Source organism: Azolla caroliniana, unplaced genomic scaffold (assembly GCF_043228905.1).
Source record: "Azolla caroliniana isolate FFs.n. ecotype wild unplaced genomic scaffold, voAzoCaro1.0.p SCAF_15, whole genome shotgun sequence".
NCBI lineage: Eukaryota > Viridiplantae > Streptophyta > Polypodiopsida > Salviniales > Salviniaceae > Azolla > Azolla caroliniana.
Window position 1 is genome coordinate 19,978,087 of NW_028230450.1, and position 21,605 is coordinate 19,999,691.

Consider the following 21,605-nt stretch of genomic DNA (forward strand, 5'->3'; position numbering starts at 1 on the left):
GAGAACATCAATTGGAGGTTATCTTTATTTTCTTACTTTCATTGATGATGCTACCCAACACACTTGGGTATATCCTTTGAAGGAGAAATCCAATGTATTTTCATGCTTCAAAGAATTATTACACCTTGCTAAAAATCTTAGTGGTCACAAATTCATTACTCTTCGCACTGATAGAGGGGGTCAGTACATGTCTCAAGAGTTCAATGCTTTCTTGAAGGACAGAGGTATTATCCATCAATGCACCACTCCATACTCACCACAACAAAATGGTTTGGCTAAGAGAAAGAATATATCTCTCATGGAGATGGCAAGATGCATGCTCAACAGTAAGAAGCTACCTCATAAGTTTTGGTTGGAAGTTGTAATGTGTGCAAACTATGTTTTAAATAGATGCCCCACAATGAGGCTTGGATTGGTCACAAGCCAAATGTTGTTGGCTTATGCATTTGTGCCACCACAACAGCACCATAAGCTTCAAGACAAAGCAACAAAATGCATCTTTGTTGGCTATAGAAAGCAAAGGTTATTGGTTGTTTCAGCCCACTACTAGTAAGAACATCATCAGTCGAGATGTGATATTTGCTGAAAATGCAACTCAACCACTTGTGGATTGCTCCAAAGAACCAGTTCTAGATCAACTAGATGCATTTGATACTTTGTTACCATTGCTCCAAAATGTTGTGTTTGAAGGTGATCGACTAACCCAACCTCATGGATGTAATGTGCAGGTTTTGCATCAGCAACAACGTGCTCCAAACAGAGATGTAGAGTAGCCAAGCAATGCCCAAATTGATCTCTTGCAACAGCCCAATGTGGTTGAAAATGAGCAACCAAACATTGTTGATAATAATGTTGATTTACAGGTCATTAACCCACATGATCTAGACATGGAATTGGGGGAAGAAGAAGCCTCTTATCAGCAAGCAAGAACGGTTCCTCCAATAAGAAGATATTACAGCATGAAAAAGAAACCCCAATTATATTCATTCATTATATTCCCACACCAAATGAATTAGAGAGAGAAGAGAGAATCATGATTCAACAGCCCGTGGATTAGTGGACCTAACAATGGTAAGGCATATTGCAAATGGCCTAAAGATACTTGATTTGATCATTATTGGAATCATTTTCTTAACAAGATTCTTTTTTGGTATACAATTGTCTTAGTTTAATATGTTATGCCACCATTATCTAGAGAAGTTATAACACTACCACATAATGTTGGTTAGTCTTCTAGTGGTTTTTTTCTTGAGCATTACCCATAACAAATTCAGATATTATACATTAACCAAAAGAAGAGACAACAGAGCGCGAATCCATTACTACACAACATTCAGTTGTTGAGTTTCTTGAGTAATTCAAGCCACCGAGGAGGTTCTTCGTCGAAAATGTAAGTTAATGGCAATACAAGAACTCCACTTCCTCCAACCTGTGTTTAAGCCAAACATCCATATAGATTTAAAGGAAATTTACCAAAATATTTTAAAATTATTAAGAAATTCATACTTCCAAAATAAAACATCTTCAAATGTACCATCCAGAAAAGAGCGATCAGATGTTTATTGGTGTAAATCACATATTTATAAGACAAAAATAGTCCTGGCTTACAAAAATAAGTGTGTTGTCTGTGTGTGCATGTGTATGTGAGAGAGAGATAGAGAGAGAAGTAAAATAATTAAATATAATGCCCCTCTAAATTTACCATAATTCCCAAAATGCCACTCGTTTACAAAACTCCCAAGACTAAAGTTTGACATGAGTATTAAAATGCTAAACTATAAGTGACAGAGAATATAGAGGCTACGGAAGAACATTACTTGAGTTGTAAATGGTTAAAGAAAATACAAAGCAGCACATGAAGGAAGATTGATCTATCATCAAAATTTTAATTATAATACACAAACAAGAGAATTGACTCTTGTATATAATTATGCTAACCTTTCGCAACTGTTTTACAGCATCATAAAGACTTGTCTTTGGCACGCAAACAGTGATAGCATAATAATCCTCTTCCACGACCCCATTTTTTTTACTGTAAACTGGACTGACTGTCGGTCCCTGTAATCACACACACAAAACCAAAAACACAAAATGGAGGATCTTTTATGGTAATACAAAGACAAACACACAAAAACAATCTCTACCTAGTGGGGTGCCAAAATATCTCACAACAACTCCTCAAACAATCACCAGAATATCCAGCAAGAAACATTTACTATTACATAGGGATATTGCTGTTAATCTTTTAATACTTAGAAGTATTTTTTGGAATGTCATTTAATTAAGCGTTGGCTAATGCATTTTAGACCAAAGAAAAGGCAACAAGAAAAAAGACATGAGATAAGGACCTGTAATCCATGAAAATCTGTGTTATTCAGAAGGAAGTTTGCCACCTCTTTGCTCGACTTACCACGCATATTAGCTATCACCTACACACACTCAATTTTTACATAAGATGTAAAAATGATTTTTTTTTACATGCAATATTTTGTACACATAATTATCTTTAAAACAAAATGTATATATCTGTGTGTTAGCATTATATTATGTGTACTAAATATCATTTTATCTCTCTTTCGTAAATGGAGTGTAGTAGCTATCTCCTACAATACACTCAATTTCCACATAAAAGATATAAAATGATATTCTCAACACAAAGTGTATATCTATCTATGTATATATGCAAATGTGTATATATAGATATGTGTGTGTATATATGTGTATATATATAGATGTGTGTGTGCTGTGTGCTGTGTGTGTATGTGTATGTGTCTGTATGTGTACGTGTGTGTGTGCGTGTGTGTGTGTATGTATCTATGTATGTGTGTATGTGTGTATGTGTATATGTGTGTATGCATGTGTGTATGTCTCAATGACATGTGTTGTGTGTGTCTGTGTGTATGTCTGTGTGTGGTATGAAAACATTCGGCATTTTACTGTAAATTGACTATTTGCACGAAGGTGAGCTTCCAGTCTCTCCAATATCTCGCGAGTGGTCTCTAATGCAGTTGGCCTATTAAGCAATGCACACTTGCTGGCAACTAGAACACCCTGTAAAAATCCTTCATATATATAAAAACTCTTTTCAAAAAACAAAATCACATCATCATGATACTATATGACTATCAAATACTAAGAAATGATAATCCTTTATAGGTGTGCAATGAGAAGAAAAAAAATACCTGAGATTTTAAAACTAAACCTCCCTCTATTTGCTTCAAATTATTTTCACGCAATGTTGTGCCACTACTCACAAGGTCCAGAATCGCATCAGCTGTGCCCATCTACAATTTGTTAAGCTATTACCATCAATGATAAAACTCCATAAATGCTCATATTCCTACATATTTCAATTAGATTATAATTTGGTGTGAGAATTTGCATGGGCTAGACATATAGATTATTCGATAGTACCAAAGAAGACGATAGAATACATCACCAATATAAAACAAACCTGTGCAAATAGCTTTCATCTTACACAATGAATTAAGAGAAAAATATATGACCACAAAACCAGACGCCAATATATTCACATTTTAGATAGCGATTAAAAAATGACATAATTAATGCTAATGGTGTACAGGATTCTTCTCCTCTTAAATTTAAAGTGAAAGGGATATGGGGAGCTTAGGCCATACCATCCCAATACACAATACAAGTATCAAAAATTAGAAAGAAATACACATGCAACAATGGAAGAATTATATACCACAAACAAAACAAGTAGAAATCAAAGCAAGAAATCCTCACCGCAGGTGAAGCTTCCAGAGCTCCATCAGCTGTCAGCAATTTCCAATGTTTGAGACCAGAATTTTCAAGAAATTTTTGTCCTAGCTGTGTATGCAAAGACATTATTCAAACATTTTCTTACCCATTCAATAACCAAAATCCATATTTCTGTGAGAGAAAACATAATAAAAATGAAAAGCGAAAACATTTTATTAAAACAAAACTAACATGATTGTAGCCTGTGACAATTCTCAATGGCCTATCAGCAGACCATTGTGGCATTGCGCCAAGTTCCTCCATAGATGAAATGTTTTCAAATATTCCATATGTTGGAACCTGCATGTTTTCTCACGAGAACATAAAAATGACCTTTCTTCAATGTTTTTGATGAATTTCTTTTCTATTGGAACTCAAAAGTCAATACTTAACAGCGATAGCCAGATGGCATCTTCCGAATTCAAGGGCATCATGTACGACAATTAGATCATCATCTCCCTGATCAATTGGGGATAAAGGAATTAAATGTTTTAGTAAATGTAAAAGAAGAAAAAAACGAATGTAAAATAATTTGCATAGAAAGTAGATTTATTTTTTTAACAACATACCTGGCCATACTCACACACCATATCATAGCCAACAATTCCCAGATCTACATCACCTGCCCTAATTTTCCTGACTACATCAGAGGCACGCTGGAACCAAACCTCCAAACCTGGAAGCTGTACATTTTCAGCACAAAAACACAATTATATGGTTGTGCACACCCAAAAAGAATAGTCAAATAAAGGGGGGGGGGGGGGGGGGGGGGCACAAAGAACTTACAGCTGGGATGTCTGCAATGTATTGGCGGGGGTTAGGCTTATGGACAAAGAGCTCACAATCCTGAAACATTAACATCCGTGGGATAAGCATTCACCACATAGAATACACTTAGTTGTATGTAAACCAATTCTAAAAGCTAATTCTTATAGTTCTAAGAAAAGGATAAGTGGGAAACCAGTCATTCTAGGATGTCGGACAAACCTATATTAATAAGGCCCTGGGACATGTGAAAACACGAGGCGATTGGGAGCCTAAGGAGTTAACTATATAAAGGGGACTTACTAACCCCTTCAACATGGCATTGAAAGGATGCTGTTGAAACTCTGTGACTAATGCAAAGCTCTCGTAACTTGGATCCATTGATTGACTGACTTCCATGGAAAACAAAAGGCTATATTTGGTGGTAAAGCATTCCTTAATTGCTTAAATTTAATACAAGATCCTAATAATATGTTAATGGCATATCAAGAGGGTCTAGAAATTATGCAAATTCCAAGCACATTACACTACATAATCATTGAAATAAAGTTGGAAATATGTAAATGAATGTCATCCAGCTATTGAAGTTGGATCATTGTAATATCCAAGAAAAAAATATGTAATGGGATCCCATGATGTAGGACTAATTAAGTGTGTGTGTGTGTGTGTGTGTGTGTCTATGGGCTATGCCCATGGCACACATAGAGCTCAAATGACTCAAGGAGTCACTAAATATTTTCCTGTCCTTGATCATAGAAAAAATAGAGCAAAAGAGTTCTAGTTGCCCATAATGTATCATTTATCGTGATCCACATGGATTGCTTATCATGTCTAAAACACACTTCCTTTTATGTGGTACATTATATATCATGTCTAACAACACATACATGCATGATGTGCATGGATAGAATGCCATTCTAACTTGAGGATTTTTTATGACTTCCAAACACAAGTAAAGAGGGATAACAAGCATGCAGGGATACCTTGAGCAATTGGAGGGTATCTTCTGCCATTCTTCCTTTGCTAGGAAGAGCAAGTCGGATGGCTGATCGACCCATCCAAATCTCCTTCTCGGGAGACAACTTATTCTCCAACAATTGACCTGCTTAAGGTGATCCATGATGATCTCCATGAGTGTGACCACTCTCAATTTTCAACCACTCGTGATCGTTAAGAATAAGCGTGATCTCATTCTTTACTATTATTATGATTCTCCATCAAATTCGATGTATTTCTGATCCTCCTCCAGTTCACTCATAACTCATTCAATGATACATTTTACCCATATTTGAGTCCATAAATGCAATTTCACTATACTTTATTCCATAGGGCACCATTCAGAAGTGGAGATTTTCTAATGTTCCTTCACTTCACCATATTTAATTCCATAATGCATTATACGATATTCATTCCAAATTGCACCATTCTAAAATGGTCATTTTGCATCATATTTAATTTCATAATACATTTCCCAGTATATTTAATTCCATGATACACCATTCTATAGCAGCAACTTCTCTATCATATCCATAATCTCCTATCTTCCTTCGTTTCACTATATTTAATCCAATAACGCATTTCATCACATTTGATTCCATAATGTGTTTCGCTTTCCTTATCATAACCCTACTGCATTTCACTACATTGAATTCCAGTATGCATGATTCTATCATGGGGATGTCTTATCATATCCAGGAGACATCTTCAGAATATATCAAATTACATGATGCACCGTATTGTGCGATTTCATATCATTGCAACTATCGCAACAAAGCTCCTAAGAAGAAGGAAAACATCATCTAACATCTAATTCTGCACTCATACCCAAGAATGAGACACACACACACACAAAGGAAAGAAATGATTGAACACACCTACCTCCGATGTGCGAGAGAGATTGGGATATTCTGAATGTCGATGGCGATGAAGAAGAAGAAGACGACGATGACGATGAGCACATGACAAAGATCCGGGGGGGATGCCGTCCTAGTCCTAGTCGGGGTGACCGGGGGTGGGATGACGTCACGTCACGTGGCCTGACGTCAGGCAGGGCCACGTGGGGCAAGGGGATCACGTGAGGGCGTAGCAGAGCCATTTCTTTTTTTTGGGTGTGTGTCAAAAGGATATCTGTTTGTGTCTATGTATGTATGTGGCCCTCACAACAACAAACAAAAAAAAGCTCCAATTCCTGAGGGTTAGGGATTTCGGTTGGGCCGCTCGTTGGGCGGAGCCCAGAGATCGAGACTCCTCGTCTCACTAGCCGGCCTAAGGAACGAATCTCTCGCCATAACTTGTATCCCGTCGATTTCTTGACTTGCTTTCGCTCTGGAAAAAGAGTTCTTTCTGTCTATGTTTTGGTCTTCATCGGCCCGAGGCTCTATTGGGATCTCGCTCACTGCACTTCCCATTTGCTCACGTGCTCCATAAGTCCTTGACGAGAGCCTTAAACATGTTACATTGTATGTGCCAGGACACATGAGAAGCTAGGTTCTTGCCCTAGTTTCATACACTTTGCCTTCCTTATCTAATTTTGTGAACACTTTGTTTGTCCGCCCTAACTAATATAGGTTGTGAGCAAGAAGGTGGGTTTTGGGTCCTACTTCTTCCCACTTTCTTGCTTGTTTGTCGATAACTTTGTCTCAACCCTTGACATGTCAAAACAAGAAGCTTTCCATCGCACCTTATTATGTGGCCAGTGATATTTTTGCACTGCATTTTCGTCTATTCATTTTGGTTTGAACCCATCGATAAGTGGGATCGATTCTTACCTCATAACTACTAGAATAAAGATGGGTGTATACTTTTGGTGGTAAGGTAAGTGTGTTGACGTAAGTGTGAGTTTTAAAACTCGCCACAACCCCGTGAGTTGTCTTCAAGGACATTAGCGCATGAGCCACCTTTGCATGCCGCTAGGGTTGCTTCATGGTCTCACCTTTCCATTGTCACCTATCTTCATTTTGGAAGCTCCTTGCGCCATTGCCCCTTCAATAGAAATCTTCTTCCCTTATTATATGTCATCCAAGTTCAAATCTTATTATGTGCACTACTTTTTTGTATGCCATTGCAAAGTGCAAGGTTTGACCACGTGTTCTTCACTATGCAACTTTACCAAATGCTCTACAACTATATGGGCACCTAAAGACCTCTTCTTGTATTATTGAGTACCTTAGCAATTGCACATGTATCCTTGTCTCGATTAAGTCCTAATCAACCATATGCCCCATAGAAATCCCATAAAAAATTAGTTCAAGAGAGCTCAAGGAGAGAAAGGCAACAATATTGCTCAACGACAATAGTCATTGGAGAAGGAAGCAAACACTTCTATGCGAGAGAAAGGCAAAGCACCTTGAAAGTAGTACATAAATATTTTAAAAGTAAATCCATGAGAGGGATATAATTACGTTGCATGTTGTTGACAAATTATGGGGTTAGAAGATCCAAATTTAGACGATGAGATAAAAAGTGGAACATCATATACACAACCCGACTACACTCATGGATGGCAATATTTGTTGAGGAGTCGGCAAATAATTACGCCTCTAGTGGCAATATCTTATAAGGGAGTTGGGGTTATAAGGATCAATTCAGAAGATGAGATTGAAAGTAGAGACAAAAAAAGGAGGGTAATTGGCCAGATGGGCAAAGCAAGAGGTTTTTTCGCCTTTGCTTGTTTTCTATCGGACCTCGGCACAAGGAACCAAGTGTGAACCCGACATGGCTAAATTGAACACACACCATGATAATATAACACACACACAGTTCTAATAATAAGAACCTAGATGTCTTTGTGACTTCATGTGAGACTCTTCTTCTTCTTTGTGTGAATTGTTGGTGTTAGCTTTTCCTCGCCTCCATCTCTCATCAGGTAAAAGAAACACCATCTATATTGTTTTTCACATTTATTTGTTTATTGATTTCCGCACGCCCTTATTTCATGATCGTTTTGGGAAGATGGGATTATATTAATAAACTAGTTAATAATAGAAAATGATGTTATATTTATTTATGTATCCTCAAAACGTGGTGTGTAATTAATCACGAATTGATTAGATTTTATTAAGTTGTGTTTGAGAGATTAAAATTAATATATGTATGTATGCATATATCAGAGGCATCAAAAGAAAGGCAAAATCACAAAAAACAAGAGAAGGGAAGAGGAAACCTAGTTGTGCAGAGCAAGTAGTAGATATGAGATGTTGTAGGTAGTTCAAATGAATGAAACAAAAATCGGTGATATAACTACGAGAAACTCTCTTAGTGCCCTTCTATGTCGAGTCGAGTTGAGTTATAAATCAAGATATGGAATGGAGATATTGACGAGGTTGTAAGTTTGAAAAGGATCAGTATGCAGTGCTACAAGCATCTGACTTGTCCCTTAATATCAAGCTTTAGTTATGCATTGCAAGTCATGTTAAGCCTAGAGATGAGATGCACATAGTTATACATTGGGTGACATGCATCCGAGGATGGTTTTAAGGAATTAAGGCTTTGAATATATGCACATAACTATGCACTAAGTACACTTTAAGAGTTGAGTTTTGGCTAAAATAGACTAAAATTGCCGAATGGAGTGGTCTAATTTGGCCACTTGTAGTATCCATGGACAACTACGTTTTGGAATGTATGTGTAACATGCATCAATATGCATTAGTTATGCACTTGGGATCAATTTAATACCACAAGTATTGCAAATGATCAACTAAAAAGTTATGGTTTGGACACGTGACCTAGGGCTCCTCTATGTAGTGCATCTAATGGGTTGATTGCGCCTTGGCCAAAGCCGTAAAGATATAATATTGCTTAAAAAATGTACATGCATATATGTACAATATCCTACAGGTGTAGGTGAATAGCATTTCATTAATCCTTGTATTGTAAAATTTTAAAGCTCAAATTTCTCAAGGTCAATGTTTGAGTTATGTTGTCGTCAAAGTACAAGGTTTGATTATTGTTTGTGCATTACATGACCGTGTTATGATGCTTTTGGCATGTAAGAATGTCATTGGTTTCATGATGATGAACTTGTTTTTTCCTTAAAATTTTGTGCCAGCTACAATAAAAAATTTGGTTCTCCTTTTGTGGGTATTAATTTTGTGCTCTTCAAAATTTTCTTTCAACTTGGTTGGGTTTTTTCTCTTGTACCAATCACCTTACTGTGTAGAAGGTAAAGTTTGACATAAGTGTTGCTTTTCTAACAATGTGTGTGAATTGTAATACATGCAGTTATGGACTTTTGCCCATCCTGTGGTAATTTGTTACTCGTGGAACATGCAGCACTTGGAAGAAGCCTTCGTTTCTTTTGTCCAACATGTCCATATGTTTTTCCTATTGAAAGAAAGGTGCATTTTGGTCTGAAATGAATGGAACTTGGAAGTACATTTACGAATGTGATTTACTAAAAAATTGAATTTGCTTTTGTCAATGAACAAAACAGATAACAAACAAACTTCAACTCTCGAAAAAAGAGGTTGATGATGTTCTTGGTGGAGAGGAAGCATGGAAGAATGTTGATCGTACAGAAGGTAAGGCACTAATATGTTGCCATTTCTTACTATCTTGTTTTCTAATCAAATTTCTATGACTTTGAGTTAATGAGTGTGTGGTTCTTCTGGTGCTGAAGCTGTTTGCCCGAAATGTACTTGCCGCAAAGCATATTTCATGCAAATTCAAATAAGATCAGCTGACGAGCCAATGTCCACATTTTATAAATGTTGCAATCATAATTGTCAATTCCAATGGCGAGAGGGTTAAAACTTAATGGGTATATTTCTTGCTATTTCTTCAACTAGAAAGTGCAGCTTCCGTGGTTGCTTGTGTTGGATATATAATAAGCTAGACTTTATAGGGATATTTCATCCAACCACATCAATTCTTGCATAGACATGTGATGTCGTTTCACAAGCACAACCCATAGACAATGGACATAAAACAAACTTGTGCATACTTATACCTTTTGGTCTTCAATTCATATGATTTGTTCGAATTGAGAAGCATGTCTTATGATTAGATTTTCCATTAGATTGTGTGATAGGATTTATAAGATCATAAAAAGAAATTACGTAATTACATTTGTATAATAAAGCCTTGTTGAAGAGCAAAAATTGCATATTGCTTTCAAGTCTTTAGGATATTTGCTAGGGATCAATTTATAAGTTGGATTCAAAGGAGATCTTTCAATATGCCAAATATTATTGACACATGATTGCAAAAAAGATGGCTACACACACAAAAATCACGCTACTTTCGTATGCAATATCAATGTATATGATATTTAATACCATCAATCATGGATACCATCATGCAACCTATACATCACCACGCAACCGATGTCATAATGATCTTTAACACTGGTAGAATAACAAGATTACAAAGGAATGGCAAGATTATTAAATTTGGTGATCATTAATGGCTGCAACCAACAAAGGAAGTTCTTAAATGCATGAAATGGTGATTGCGCAAGAGCATACCTTTATGTCAGTTTCAATTTCCTACATTCTACAAAGATTTTTCTTATATATTCCGCGTTGATCACAAGAATGAACCAAAAAAGTGTTGCAACATCTAATCGTCGCCAACTTTGATAAAACAAACATCAATGGTGTGCTTAAATATTATGGTTAAATCATGATTATACCAAAAATTGGTCTTGTTGGAGCTCATTTGGTTTCTTGTAACTTGACTTTGCTTGTTGCTTGTATTAAAGAAAGGAGGGTAGTCTCCATTAGAATCTAAGCTTTCGAAGGTTATCGTTTCTCGAATGCATTCGATTGCAATTATGAACCTAATGTGGTGTGGGTCTTTACTACTAATCCGGGACATCTATATTCCGCGAAGAATGTGCTCATGCAAGGCCCACTCGTACTTGCCAATTACATGCTTTTTTTTTTTAACTAAACCTTTTCTTCACCAAAAGAAATTCTATTGTACATTAATTTAGAAGAAATTCATAAATTGAACAAGCTAGATAGATTTTTTTTGTTTTATCATTTAAGAATGTGTCGGGTGCCTATTCATTGTGCTTACGATTGTCTACCTTTTCATGTACCATGGTTATTAAAACTTTTGTCTATGTAAGTGAATGAATACGATCATAAAGATTATTAAAATGAAAAATCATTTCCTTATAGACTCAAATTTAGTATTTCAAACATTATTTAGTTTGGCCCGTGGACTTGCGTGCACACCAAAAATAGTCGTGTAAGGCAAAACATTGTCTTTCTCTGATTAACTAAGTTTTTGGAGGATGTTATGATTTTGTGGCGTACTTACAATAGATATTATGGATCTTGTGCTTGTATTTTAGACTCGTGATCGTATTCAATCTTACATTATCAGATAGTTTCATCAATTATCGCACTTGAATAGAAATATTCTATAAATAATTTGTAACAATGATGTTTGACGACATGTTGTCCTATTGCATGAGTTTCATAGGAAAATCCTCCCTCCAACTTGTCATTTTAGATTGGATGAAACACCCAAAAAACCTAACTTTTGAAAAGTTATGAACCCCAATGTTTTGAAAACCCACCAAGAGTACCATTGTGTAATGTTCGATATTAAGGTTTTATGGCAAATTTCTAAAACTTAGGGAGGTTTTATGGTAAACATCTAAAAAGTTAGGCATATTATGGTGGTAAACACAATACAAACTAGGAATGTTTTAGTTTTGTACGTGGAAGCACGAGGGGCCATGATCCATCAAAATGAACTCTACGAATTATCCAATGTTTAGATGATGATTTATATTTAGGCATTGAGATAGTATCGAGGTGCTCAAGGGAAAATGTACCAACCACAAAAACTCACCTTTATGTCTATTGTGCCTAATCTCATTTTATCCCATTCACTGATCAATTCGATTAAAACACACAAGTAATTTGAAACATGGTCTACTAAAGAATTCAAACATCTTTAATTTGTGTAATGACTATATGCATGTTAACATTCCAAGATCTTTAATCTACTACTTTACTCGATTATCTTTAATTCGTTAGCATTGTCTGGTTTTTTAGTAAAGTGATGGAACTTGCAATAATAGGTTGCTAGTCTGAAGAAGGGTTTTGGTGTGGTTTCTTACATAGTGTTGATGCCATCATTTTTTAGAGAACCCAAGTTTGATAAATTCGTATTTGGTTTCGTCTCAAGGTTAATAATATATAGTGTATACCTCTCTCTCTTCATGTACTACAAACATTAGGTGTAATACCTATATTAAGTTTACATAGTGGTGAATACATTTATATTATACACAGTGGAAAGCTCTGCACTTACACCATGTTGTATGCTTCAATTAAAATTCTCCCTTGTTCCGTTGTATCTGCAATGCACCCTAATTCACCATATAACCCTCTATCTCTTGCATTGCTAGTCTCTATATACTTTTCCATATGATGGCCTCCCATCACTATGAAATAACAATCCATGGGATACGATTCCTTTGGTATGCTCAACTTCCCTAGATATATCCTATTACTTAAAAAAACTTGCTTTTGTAGTTAGGAGAAACTATAGAGAATAGTTCATCACTAAGGGGAACGTGCTAGTAAATGCATGTGATTTGGTTGCCACCCTCCAGGTAACCCATAATGAGAGTTGAGATTGAGATCGTATTTCATCTTTCCTCATCCATTTGATACAAGGTAAAAATGCTTAAACGTATCCAATCACATCTCACTACTCTCACGAGCCTTGGCTTGTGGAGAGCTTTATCATTTCTTCCAACTCTCTCACACGAGTTAAGTGTTGAGGTAGCATCATGTGATCATCACCAAATAAGAAGATATGAAATACATATATACAATGAAAACTTAGTAGAGTATGAATGTCAAATACTCATCACATGCTTAATGTATAAGGTAATTTGCAACAAATGGATGACTTGTTAGACTGACATGATAATGTAAGTGTCATATTAATGTCCACCGAGATGGGTGAGCACATATGTGCATGCATTATTTTCACACACAGAGTATTATCCCCCCTTCTTAGGGGGGAATCACATGCAAGATTATACATTGATTTGGTCCCGTATGTCAAAATTGGCCTCCTCATGGACGATAAAACATGCATTCCATCTCTTTTCCCTTGGGCACACAATTGTCACATATATATATATAATATAATTAATATACTTGGAGCCCTTAATGAGGCATGCTTCAATGGGTGCACCTAGAATTTGTTGCTTTTGACATCTGTATTTCCACACACAACACTCTCTTACAAAAGATTCTTCATTTGTTGAACTCGAGGCCACTTGTTTTGAGCTAAGTACATTCGCAACTTGCCTTATACAAGTAATGCCCCATGTTCTAGCACTATTTGTTCATCCTTAGACACATAGATATATTGTGCTCATGATATTACTCCTACAGATCATTCTTCCTTGAATTGCAAAAAATCAGCTTTGAACACTTGGCCAACTTTATGCAAGGGGAGCCTCAACCCCTAGACACTTTTAGGTGTGCATGCATCAATGGTATATTGTAGGTGTTCACATAAGCAAGTATGGGAAATTTTATGAAATGTTTTGATTTGCATAAGGTAATCTTCTTATATGTTAGTAACTTAGTACGTAGAGGGATGGGTGTAATTGACAAAGTCAAGTGGCTCATACGTGACCACTTGTCACGATCCCTTCATGCAAGCACCATTTATTTCGACCAAACTAGGTAGAGACACTATAAAAATATAGAGGCGAGTGGATAGCTCTCTTCGAGGAGATGACAAAACAACTCACATTAGAATCCCTTAGGAGACAACTAGAAAGGACACAGTCCCATCTCCATGAACCTTTTTCTTTTGTGGTGTGAGGGGAATGAAGGAATATTAAGTTGAAATGTGCAAGACAGTTTCAAGGCAATATATGCAAACAAATAGGACAAGCAATTGAGTTCAAACATGCAATGCTTAAATGAACGCAAGCATATACATCGATGGCCCACATATGTAGCGGGGTTCGGATAACACTGTTTCAATTGATCCTCAGAAGGTGCTCTATTGACGCATCGAATGCTTTGGGTTTGCGGTCGGATAATGCGCCGTTCCCCTGTACAAGAAAAATAGAACCCCGCAATGGCAAGTGAAAGGTACCAAGCAGACAACGAAAGCAACACCAGACAGACCCTAGATCAAAGAGGCTTCCGAGTAACGTGTCGTGAAAGCACTTTAGTGTGTAGTCTATATAGTATATAGTGTAGTGTAGAGAGGGTGTAAGTGTAAAAGTGGTTAGAAATGAAATAAAAATTGAGATAGATCAATCACATTAATACCAACATAATAGACTATAGTCTATAGATATGAAGGGAATTTGTTTTTTTTAGGATATGTAATAATAAATCTCCATGACGTCATAAAGCTGCCCCGGCCACGTGGCTCCGTTGTCATACTATCACCCGACCAAAAAGTGGAAAAGTGCTCGAGACTTCCAGCAGGGCACGTGTCCCGGCTGACGTGGCATTCTGACCAACCCGCCACGGCTGATGTGGCATTCCACCCCCTCCCTCCAGGTGCCTTGACGTGGCAGGTTCCACGCTGGCATCGTCAGGTCATCATGCTGTGCCTCCACGCGGCTCACCACTCTGACGTTATAGCGCTTCTACCAGCGTGCCGACGTGGAGGGCTAGCTGTCGCCGGGGCGTCCACGTAAGCTCTTAGGCCCTTTGGTTTGGGCGTGACGTGGCGGGAGCACCGAGTGGTGGGACACGGCCACGTGGGCGGACGCCCCTGTGTCGTCTTCTTCCTTTTTCAGTTTTTTTTTGTCTGTGTCTCAGAGACAGGAAAACGAAGCAGAGAGCAGAGAGAGAACAGCTCATGCTCTGTTGCCGCAGAGGACTCCTTTTTCCTTCTTCTCCTTTCTCTTCCATTTTCTACCGTGATCGCCATGCCCTTCTCATTAACTGTGCAGAGATCTACTGTCAAAGCTATAATGATATAACCCACCATAGCCTGCGGTGCATTTACAGACAAAAGAAGAAGCAAACCCTAAACCCCTAAACCCTAAACACCATGAATAAAACTAATCATACCTTCTTCTTCTTCTCTTTCTTCTTCTGCTTCTTCAGTTCCGCCATAGCTTTCTCTCCTGCCATATCCATTCTCCTAGATTGCGGCTCCTCTTCTTCTTCCAACACTACCATTGATGGAAGAGCGTGGATCTCTGATACCTCTCCCACATTATTCTCCTCCCTTATCTCTTCATCGACGAGGACCATACCTATTTCCACAGCTGATTCCCCTTCTAATTCTGACTCTTCTGCTTCTTCTCCCTCCATATCTCCGATTCTACTCACTGCTCGAGTTTTCCCTGACGCCTCAACATACACGTTTTCTGAGCTTCAACCCTACGCTCGCTACTGGCTCCGCCTCTACTTCTTCCCCTTCCCCGCTACCTCATCTTCTCCATACGATCTCCGATCTTCTCTCTTCACCGTCTCTTCCAATGGCTTCACCCTACTGTCGTATCACGACAATCGCCATGGCCAAAACCCTAGCAGTCCCCCTCAATACCTGTTCAAGGAGTTTTCCATCAATGTGTCTCACGCAGGAGGTTTAACCATAGCTTTCGAGCCAAGCCCAGGGTCGTTCGCATTCGTGAATGCCATAGAAGTGGTGTCTATGCCAGACGACATCATACAGGCCGAGCTCCCTGCATCACCGAACCTCGCCATCGCCATCGCCAACATGGACTCGTCCTCCACAGCTTTTGAGTGCGTGCACAGGGTGAATGTGGGAGGTCCTGCCATAGCTCCTTCCAACGACTCCCTCGGCCTGTACCGAACATGGCTAGCCAACGAAAGCTTCCTCGCAGTAGCCACAGGAATGGAAACTGTCTCCACGACCAGAGCTTCTATACTCTACCCGCCGCCATTGCAGTCTTACATTGCTCCTCAGGCTGTATATAGCACAGGCATCCAGCACGACCCGAGCTCCCTCCATTCGAGCTCTGATGCCTCGTTCAACATCTCCTGGGAGATCCCTGTGGAAGCCGGATTCTCCTACATGGTGCGCCTCCATTTCTGCGAGATTGTGGAGAGCAGTGTAGGCGCTCGTGTCTTCGATGTGTTCTTGCAGAACGAGACTGCATATCGGGAGGTCGATCTGGTGGCCCTCAAAGGTGCGGCTAATGCATATTATCGAGATTTCACTGTGGATACATCTCCATCTCCATCTCCATCTCCATCTCCATCTTCATCTCCATCTCTGCAGGCGGATTCATCAGAGCCGGATTCAGGCAGTGGAATCACATCGATTTGGATCCAGATTGGACCCACTCCTAACAGGTCCCCTGACAACAACGCCATTCTGAATGGGATCGAGATATGGAAGCTCAACAACACCGCAGGAAGATTGGATGGGCTCTGGTTTAGGGCACGCCCCCCTTTCCACAGGCAGAGAGGCCCAGCCAACAGGATCGAGTCCCCCATCATACTAGGCTGCATCATCTCTGCAGGAATCCTGATGCTCGGCATCTTCGTCTGCTTCTTCTGCTTCTTCGCCAGGAAGAAATCGAAGGTGTACAAGCAATCCCCTGTGGTGAACTGGGTGTCTCTACCCCATCGCCATGGCCTGTCTGCAAGCATGGCGAATTCTAGGGTAGAATCCACAGCTTCCTACAAGAGCTCCGGCTCCGGCCACAGCCATGTCTCATCCATGGCGGGAAGTTCGAACCGTCTCGGCCGGAAATTCACCTTCCTCGAGATCCAGCAGGCCACGCAGAACTTCGACGAAACCCTAGTGCTCGGGGTGGGAGGGTTCGGCAAGGTATACCGAGGGAACGTGGTCCTCGAAGATGAAGACGAGGCGAAGCTCGTGGCCGTGAAGAGAGGAAACCCTAGATCGGAGCAAGGCATGTCCGAGTTCCGGACGGAGATTGAAATGCTGTCCAAGCTCCGCCACCGGCACCTCGTGTCCCTGATCGGGTATTGCGATGAGAATTGCGAGATGATCCTTGTCTACGAGTACATGGCCAATGGGCCCCTCCGGATCCACCTCTACGGGACCGACCTCCCGCCACTGTCTTGGAGACAGAGGCTAGAGATCTGCATTGGTGCCGCCCGTGGGCTCCACTACCTCCACACGGGCACCGCCCAAGGCATCATCCACCGGGACGTGAAGACGACCAACATTCTCCTGGACGAGAGCCTCGTGGCCAAGGTGTCCGACTTCGGGCTGTCCAAGGCCGGCCCCACCCTCGACCAGACCCACGTCAGCACCGCTGTGAAGGGCAGCTTCGGCTACCTCGACCCGGAATACTTCCGGAGACGCCAGCTCACCGAGAAGTCGGACGTGTACTCGTTCGGGGTCGTGCTCATGGAAGTGCTTTGTGCCAGGCCCGCCATTAACCCCGCCCTCCCGCGGGAACAAGTCAATATCGCTGAGTGGGCCATGCATTGGCACAAGATGGGCCTCCTCCGGGAGATCATCGACCCGCTCCTCGCCAACACCATCAGCCCTAACTCTTTGAAGAAGTACGGGGACACGGCACACAAGTGCTTGGCTGAGCAAGGTGTGGACCGCCCCACGATGGGCGATGTCCTATGGAACCTAGAGTACGCGTTGCAACTCCAAGAGACGGCCATGATGGCCAATGAGGTGCCCGTGGCCGAAGAAGTTCCTAGGCGGAACAATATCGTCGACATTCCGGGCCGGCTTCCCGAGCAAGAGGTGTGGGACGATACAAGCATGCTGGTTTTACCGGAAAGAGCCCGGTTTAGTTCCATTAGTATGTCTCGTAGCCAAGACATGTCCGCGGATGTGATCGATAGTGATAGCGCGCTATTCTCACAGATAGTGAAGCCGCAGGGCCGTTGACCTACGAATGAAAGGCTAGACACATGAGCCATGGGACTTCGCGACCCTCCCAAGGAGGAAACTCTTATTTGCAACGAGAAAGGTAGGACACATTTTTAAAGAGGGAGAGAACCATTTTTACCCATCCATGCCATTGGATCAATAATTGCTACATGCTACACAAGATAGAAGTACTAAATGTAAGTAATCCTTCTTGTATATGTCTCCATAACCTCAGAAGTCTTCTTGTAAATCTTTATAGACATGTTGAGATGGACCTCTCTCGACCGAGTACTTAGCGATGGCATATTTTTCTATCATCAAAGTTTGTTTTGTTTTGATCCATCTAGTGTCGATAGTTGGGGTTCTTCGGATCCTTGATGGTACGTGGAAAGTAGTCTAGTTCTTCCGATCTAACATTTCTCCTTGTTGAGATTATATTAGATGGTTAATATATAAAGTATTTATAAACTCATGAGACTTGGTTCATTTTCTTGTGAAGAGTAAGCTGAAGGATAAGTGAATAGCTCATTTTGTGTAAACAATCTTTGAAAAGGATGATGCATAAAGGGAACCTCACCACCAAAGGTGCCAATGTCACTCTTTAACTTCGAAGTTCTAATGGGATATTGTATATTAACCATGCATGCTTTAGAGATATCTGTTTTGGTAAAATCTAGACATGAATGTCCCCAAATCTTATAACATTCACATAATTAAAGCTGGTTATTGATTCCCTTTTCCATGTCTAAATACTTTGTGTTGGTCTTCCATATATGTACATTAAAAACCCTCAGAATTTGAATTATTATGTGTAATTGGCCATTTTCAGATAAGGTAAGCTTGAAATTTAAATTCTGCTAAGAACCCAACTTGTCGATGAAGCCTGGTAGAGCGGTAGGATTTTAATTCAATAAGGTTCTCTCTCTCTCTCTCACACACACACACACACACACTCTCTCTCTCTCTCTCTCTCTCTCTCTCTCTGTGTATGCCCCTCTCTAGGGAACCTGAGCTAGATGTGTTTCTGAAAAGAATACATTTTCCCAACTATTTGCAAGTTGGGCCATTTCTTCTTTGCTCATTGCTAGTAAGGAACTATTTGCTAGTTGCTTTTCCTTTGATAAATCATATGGTCCAATTCAACATATAGATTTCTTTCCTTGGGGGTTAGTTTGTTATTTTGGCCTTGTGCCTTAACGGCTCATTAAGGAGTTGGAGGTCACACATGCATTTTGAATGTGGGTGACACCAGAAACCTTGTTAATGTATCAAACCTTCATTTTCTATGATTATTTGTGTGAATGTTCCAATGATATTGACACGTAGGTAACAAAATTTACTCTATATTCATCTTCGGATTCATGTATACTTAGTACTTGATAAGGAAATGGGTCTAATTTTGCCGGTTAAGAATCTTTAGTAGTTCAAGACGTTCTTACCATTTGGATTTATTATTTTATTTTCATTTTATAAAAGGTTTCGGTAAAGATTATAATTATCAATACGTTTAATAATCCCCCTTTATCTACAAAAGATGTAGTCAATCATAAAAAAGCTCATTGGACCTTGTTTATATAATATCTCGTGCTTTGGTACTGGTCCTAATGATGTTTTTGTTTGCAAAATGTCTTTTTTCGAGTGTGCCTACTATATATTACTCATTTGCTCACATACATGCACTTAATTTGTAAGGCTAGCAATTTTTATATGAATAAGTTGCAATTAATAAACTACGACGGAGTTGCAAATGTATAGTCTAGGAATTTTTGGATGTGCAAATCTCAAGCTTCTTCGTCAATGCTAAATTTCATTAATCTAGGTGTTGGTGTGTGGTGGTAGAGATTGATTACTTGTATGTAAAGTAAATAAAGTGAGATGTCAAAGGAAAGTGGCTTGCTTATGAGGTTGCCATGACCAATTGATCAAAGATAAAGTGGGATGCCAGTTGGTTAGGAGAGTGGACAACATATAAATCCAATGAACACATTTTAAAGCTATGCCAGCTTGTATTCCAACCACACTACTCACCTAAAAATTATTGATTACATTGTAACTAAGCTGGTGGCCACATGGCTTATCCAATATTTGTCAATAAAGTTTTCAAATTGTAGCAATTGCAGCATTTGAACTACTTAAGTACATGACAAGTCTTAAGAAGAATTTAAGAACCACATTCACTCTAGCCTCTTCTTTGAGCCTTTCTTATAATGTTTTTTTGGGATCTGTGGGCCATATAATTGGATTCCTTAAGGAATGATAATACATCATAATTAGTAAACCATAAACCGTTGCTCATGGGTTCAAAACATACTAGTTGCCTTATTTTCTAGATGGCATTGGGGAGTGTTAGGGTTGAGCACACAATCTCTATATTAATAACCTACAAACTGACATTAATATGAGTCTTTGAATTAGTACTCGCTAAGGACGGCAACACACTCATTTCGAATTATGAGTTGTGGAATTTGTATAAATAGTCATATCTTACTGAGAAACAATCAAATTGGAAAGAATGAACAATGCATGATTGAAACATTACAACCAATAATGGATTTATTTCGGTTTGTTCTAATACCATTTTCTAATTCCTAAGGTTAAAAATGCTCGCACAATGCTTAATAAGTGTTTCATTTATTTCATCTTGACTAAACTGTGGTCATATTTTGGCTTCTTGTGAGCAACCTATGCTTGGTTTAGCATTAAGCCTAAATGGAGTTTGATTGAAGGTAGCTTATGGCAAATATGGGAAAAGCTCTCCTAAGTTGGCGTCAGACCTTTTTATAATAAAATGTGTGCGAAAGTAATAACGTTTGGATGATAATGGAGTTAGCATCAACGTCTTAACTAATAACATTTTTTATAGCAGTTCAATAGTTCTGCCTTTAGGGAGTCTTAGTATAACTCTTTACCAAAAGTCTTTTTCTGAGTGTAATATTTTCGCTTCAATTATATCATTTTACTTTCCTGTTTTCTTTTGAAGAGAAAATGAAATAATTAGGTTATGTTTATCTTCGATTTTTCTTGTTACTTCTTTGTGTTTATCTTTTAGATGCAATGAGTCATTTATACTACCTTTAACTTGTGTTTGTTTCATTCCAAATGTTCATTTTAACTAGCTTTTACACATACTTTTGCACAAAGAGAGCATTTACGTTTACATAGGATGATTGTGTTTCATCATGAATAAGACTAATATTTGTTGGCAAAGAATCACAATGACATTTCATTTTTTGTTGTCTATGTTTCTTCTCGTCAATTGGTTCCAAGAATCTTCATACAAG

The 21,605-nt window shown here is 39.0% G+C and overlaps 2 protein-coding genes and 1 pseudogene across 2 annotated transcripts; 2 read left to right on the forward strand and 1 right to left on the reverse strand.

The window, feature by feature from the left end:
• Window positions 1-1,088: 1,088 nt before the first annotated feature.
• On the reverse strand, window positions 1,089-6,657 carry LOC147855039 (ATP phosphoribosyltransferase 2, chloroplastic-like). Its single transcript, XM_087331442.1, has 12 exons — window positions 6,409-6,657; window positions 5,514-5,632; window positions 4,552-4,611; window positions 4,335-4,448; window positions 4,159-4,224; window positions 3,958-4,065; window positions 3,751-3,834; window positions 3,183-3,284; window positions 2,938-3,051; window positions 2,349-2,429; window positions 1,939-2,058; window positions 1,089-1,429 (listed from the first exon to the last, which is right to left on the reverse strand). Exons 1-12 carry the CDS (start codon window positions 6,623-6,625, stop codon window positions 1,334-1,336), a joined length of 1,281 nt encoding a protein of 426 aa, XP_087187568.1. The 5' UTR covers window positions 6,626-6,657; the 3' UTR covers window positions 1,089-1,333.
• A 1,656-nt stretch (window positions 6,658-8,313) lies between these two features.
• Window positions 8,314-10,563, forward strand: LOC147855040 (uncharacterized). The gene is made up of 4 exons (XM_087331038.1): window positions 8,314-8,395; window positions 9,754-9,869; window positions 9,965-10,052; window positions 10,151-10,563. Exons 2-4 carry the CDS (start codon window positions 9,756-9,758, stop codon window positions 10,279-10,281), a joined length of 333 nt encoding a protein of 110 aa, XP_087187164.1. The 5' UTR covers window positions 8,314-8,395; window positions 9,754-9,755; the 3' UTR covers window positions 10,282-10,563.
• A 4,863-nt stretch (window positions 10,564-15,426) lies between these two features.
• On the forward strand, window positions 15,427-18,664 carry LOC147855041 (receptor-like protein kinase THESEUS 1 pseudogene; annotated as a pseudogene).
• Window positions 18,665-21,605: the final 2,941 nt, after the last annotated feature.

Bases quoted from the DNA above. Each gene is read 5' to 3' on its own strand.
- LOC147855039 (XM_087331442.1), bottom strand. From the start codon at position 6,625: ATGGCTCTGCTACGCCCTCACGTGATCCCCTTGCCCCACGTGGCCCTG. The intron at 3,285-3,750 runs GTGAGGATTTCT...AACAAATTGTAG, and splicing joins CTCTGGAAGCTTCACCTGCG to ATGGGCACAGCTGATGCGAT. The intron at 2,430-2,937 runs GTAAAATGCCGA...GAGTGTGTGTAG, and splicing joins GTGCAAATAGTCAATTTACA to GTGATAGCTAATATGCGTGG.
- LOC147855040 (XM_087331038.1), top strand. From the start codon at position 9,756: ATGGACTTTTGCCCATCCTGTGGTAATTTGTTACTCGTGGAACATGCA. The intron at 9,870-9,964 runs GTGCATTTTGGT...TGAACAAAACAG, and splicing joins TTTTTCCTATTGAAAGAAAG to ATAACAAACAAACTTCAACT. The intron at 10,053-10,150 runs GTAAGGCACTAA...CTGGTGCTGAAG, and splicing joins GAATGTTGATCGTACAGAAG to CTGTTTGCCCGAAATGTACT.